A 4,299-nucleotide genomic window follows, 5' to 3' on the forward strand; every position below is an offset into this window, starting at 1 on the left:
TTAAAATTCTAATTGTATAAGAATCAACGAAAGACCCTGGAGTTTTCAATACACTCAGATTTGTTACGAGTCATAACTTATGCCATTTTAAGGGCTATCCTGTAGGCTGTAGCGATATATAAACCTTTTTTTTCTAATTAAATTTTTACTGGGAATTTTTAAGTTCATTTTTTTTTTTTTTTATACCGATGTATTTCAAACGACATTTAAACGAATTAAATTTCAGAGTTATTCTAATTTATGTGCCTACCAGAGATATGTAAGTCTAGCATTAGATAGTCTATTGAATATTTGAATACTATATTATAAAGTGTACGATGGGCTTACCATGAAACAAACAATTAAAAAACAAAACTAAAATTTGGTTAAACTTTATTAATATTACTACAGTGCAAATGGTTTTAAAGTTGAAAATATTGTTGATGTCCATTCGGCAAGGCGGCATCCATACACTTTAAACTAAACGTTAAAAATATATATCTGCCTAACGATTTGCAGAAAAAAATGGAGTTTTCTCGAAACAGACTTTTCAGGACTATCATCAAACACGGTAATAAAACTCTAAGCAATTAAAAACAAGACCTTTTCAATTATATAGTTTTTTTTTTTTTTTTTCAAAAACCTATCCTTAAAGGGCTCAAATAGTTGCGTATAATAAAACGTAGGCGTCAAAATCGAGACGGACGCGCGATGAAAAATGGGTGTAATGCCATGTAATTTCCTATTACAAAATATATACATTTGCGGGTCGCAGCTCTCGCGAAGGCCGGCCGGACGGTCCGTGGACTGAAGATGACGCTTTTGAAGGTCGTCACCGGGAAACACTAATAATAACAATATTATTACTACCATAACGACTGCAGCAGGCACCACACGAGCTCAGATGGTATCTGGATACGTATATGGCAATATACATATATAATATAGAGACGGGCATAATATATCATATTATTTATCTCGGATTTTCACTCTGTTTCGCCCACGACGAGCACGGGTCACCGGTCGGGGGTCACTGGCGTCGCCACTGTTATGTATTACGATATTATTATTAAATGTACAGGTAGAACTGGTGTATCCGCGCGCATATACGCATTATTTTATTCCATCGCGGAGAAAGGTGTGTGCGGCGGTCGTGATGGGCGAAAGTGCTGCTAGGATGAAATTTCGTGTTGTTTCGTATTTAATTTGATTTCTGGTATTTTGTTGTTTTATCATTATCGGACACCCGAACGCGCGATTATAATAATAATACGAGTATGCGACGGGTCGCCGCGCGCGATCGCCACATCATCGTTACGGGGTGAACGCAACTGTTATTATTATTATTTCTTCTTCGCGTTTTCCATTGCGCGAATCGCCGCCACGGTCCGGCCACCATCGCCGCACAGTTATTAAAACAAAAATAATACATAATTCGTGAGCACTATAGGCGAAAGTCTCCGCGGGTTGGATAGGCGGCGGCCCGGAATTCGAAGGATTCGTCTTCCGGCCTATCTAACCGGCAGAGCTATTACAAGCTACAGTTATAGGTACATTGTAATATACATATACAACAATGCTTCTGCTGTAGGCACCTATATATATATTATTTTATACGACTGTGAAAAGGTAGCGAAAGAAAATATGCAAATTACGATACCGATAGCCAACCACTATTGCAGCTATTTGCGTTCCAAAAACAATATGTGTTGGCTTTTCTTATAGTGTATACAGATACCTGTTGCTTATAGCTGGCACCTAATTACACCGGTGTTTCCAATATCGTTGTGTCTTGTAGCGCTGGAAACGTACAACAACCATAATATATTATTATAAGCGTATACGTAACGGAAACGAGAAAAATAAGAATAGAATTATAAAAAAATTGAATTGTATATTTTGTATTAATATAAAACATGACAACAATATTATGTGTTCTATAATATAAGTCAGCTAGTAAAATTACGATAGCGCATTATATTGTATATATGCGTTTTGAAAATTGAGCTTGAGACTAATAAAAAATAATAAAAAATATAATATAAAATCGCGATTTTCGTTAAAAAAAATAAACAAAATATAAAACACAAATAAAATAGTTTACATGGACATTATAAAATATGTTACAATTGCATTTGTTTAAGGGATGAGGAGCGGGATGGGGATTAAGGGTATAGTATTAAGGAGGGGTGGGGGATGGGATGTTTGGGGGATAATTGTGTGTGGAGGGTGGCCACGCTTCTCGAAATGTTCACCGACCGTGGAAAAGTAACAATCAACGGTTTTCCGCGGCCACCGGCGCGAAGCGTGTGCACGAGGACGACAATTGTATAAAATCACGTTTGAATCGAACACCCTAGTAAGATCCGCTGGAGCTCGGAGCACCGTAGCTGGACGATGGGCTGGCAGCGCTTGGGGATCCGTAGCTTGCCGATGGGCTAGCGTAGCTGGAACCAGGTCCGCTGGAGGACAGGGATGAGCCACCGGAGTGTCCGACTGAGTCACCGCTGAAGCCACCCGACGATGTGGGTCCGCTGTAGCTGGAGCCACCGGAGCTGCTTGCGTAACCACCGGCTTCCTTTTGGGTCTTGTACTTGATGAAGTATACTTCTGGTTTGGATGGTGCGGTCGGTGCCACGGTCGGGATGGAGATTTGTGGTTGGTCTTCGGGTTTCTTGACCAGAACGTAAATCAGGGTCTTCTCGGAGTCTTGTTGCACTTGTGGTATGATCGGGGCGGTCGGGGTCGGTGGGGTTGGGGCCTTGATGAAGATGATTTTGTAGTGTTTCTGGGGTGGGGCAACCTGTTGGACTTGTTGTGGGGCAACGTATTCTTGCTCTGGGGGTGGAACGTGCACGTAGATGTGTTTCTGTACAACTGGGGCGGCCGGGGCGTAGTTGTAACCCGAGGATCCACCTGAGTATCCTGAGCTTCCGCCACCACCGGAGTATCCGGAGCTGATCGGACCGCTGGAGTATCCAGAACCACCGCCGCTGGAGTATCCAGATCCACCACCGCTGGAGTATCCGGAACCACCGCCGCTGGAGTATCCACCGGAACTACCACCGCTGGAGTATCCACCGGAACCGCCGCCGCTGGAGTATCCACCAGAGCTGATTGGGCCGGCGTAACTAGAGCTACCGCTGGCGTAACCGGAGCTGCCGCTGGCGTATCCGCCGCCACCGCCGCTCGAGTAACCACCGCCGCCACCACCGCCCAAGAAGCTCAGACCGGTGCTTCCGGACGAGTAACCGCCTGACGAGGACGGTGCGCTGTAAGAGTATCCAGCTTCTGGTCTTGCCAGTGCTAATGTCGCAAGCGACGCCAACACCTGTAATAACACATAATAATCGTCAGTTACATACCTTTACGAGTCAATAACAATTTGCTAGTATCGAATAGAATTCAAGGGATAAAAGTCAAATTCGATATTTTACATTGTAAAAACACGAACGGACTTAGTCTTCCGATAAACGCATTATTATAATACTGTCGGAGTAATAGTTGGCTTTTGAGAAACGTTAGTGTTTTTATTTTTATAAAATTATGATTGACTTGATAGAAAAAATAGTAAGTATAAAAATAGTAAGTTTAATTTTTTTATTCTTGAAATAAAATGTCTTATAATGTTTTCAACGATGGAAAAAAAAATCTAAGTTTTTTATTTTAAAATATACTCTAAAGAATTGAACGTCTGTAAATATATTAAGTGTTGTAGGTACTCACTACAAATCGTGTTTTCATCATGTTGGATATTTTGAACACAAACTAAACACAAATGCACCACTAGAATAAACTGATAGTTGTTCACTCACGGTAGAACGGCTGACTGATGATGAGCTAAAGTTAACGACGCTTCTTATACACCTGGGAAACGGACAACTTGGATGCAGGCAAAACATTCACTTTTTGTAATTCGTTTAGTAACATCAACTATCACTCTCCTTCTCAATATTTCTTTCTTTCGTTCACCTTGTGATACCGCGCTTCTTTGACCCTGCCGGACGGCCACCGTTCTACAATAATAGATAGGTAACTACATTTAATAAAATACCGCGAGAGTAAAAAAAAAAAATCCAATCATACTGCAAACATTTTAAAAAAACATTGGTAAATTTCAACGTTTTTACATTAAAATATCGCCTCAATACATTTACCATACTACCTTATATAGCTATGAATGCATCTATAGGTACAATATTATTAATTTATATGGAATAATTATTTTTGTATATAGTTTGTGCGTTCGTAAGTTTTGTTATTTCTATAAAAAAAAAAATGATTTTATTCTAACCTACGCCTAATTAATATTGTTGTTTT

General features: G+C 40.4%; 1 protein-coding gene across 1 annotated transcript; it reads right to left on the bottom strand.

Moving 5' to 3' along the window:
• Positions 1–1,853: 1,853 nt before the first annotated feature.
• LOC100165583 (keratin, type I cytoskeletal 9) lies at positions 1,854–3,861 on the bottom strand. The gene is made up of 2 exons (XM_001949602.5): positions 3,706–3,861; positions 1,854–3,310 (listed from the first exon to the last, which is right to left on the bottom strand). Exons 1-2 carry the CDS (start codon positions 3,724–3,726, stop codon positions 2,336–2,338), a joined length of 996 nt encoding a protein of 331 aa, XP_001949637.1. The 5' UTR covers positions 3,727–3,861; the 3' UTR covers positions 1,854–2,335.
• Between the last annotated feature and the right edge of the window lie 438 nt (positions 3,862–4,299).

This window comes from Acyrthosiphon pisum, chromosome A1 (genome assembly GCF_005508785.2).
Source record: "Acyrthosiphon pisum isolate AL4f chromosome A1, pea_aphid_22Mar2018_4r6ur, whole genome shotgun sequence".
Lineage (NCBI taxonomy): Eukaryota > Metazoa > Arthropoda > Insecta > Hemiptera > Aphididae > Acyrthosiphon > Acyrthosiphon pisum.

Bases quoted from the DNA above. Each gene is read 5' to 3' on its own strand.
- LOC100165583 (XM_001949602.5), bottom strand. From the start codon at position 3,726: ATGATGAAAACACGATTTGTA. The intron at 3,311-3,705 runs GTGAGTACCTAC...GTGTTATTACAG, and splicing joins TGATGAAAACACGATTTGTA to GTGTTGGCGTCGCTTGCGAC.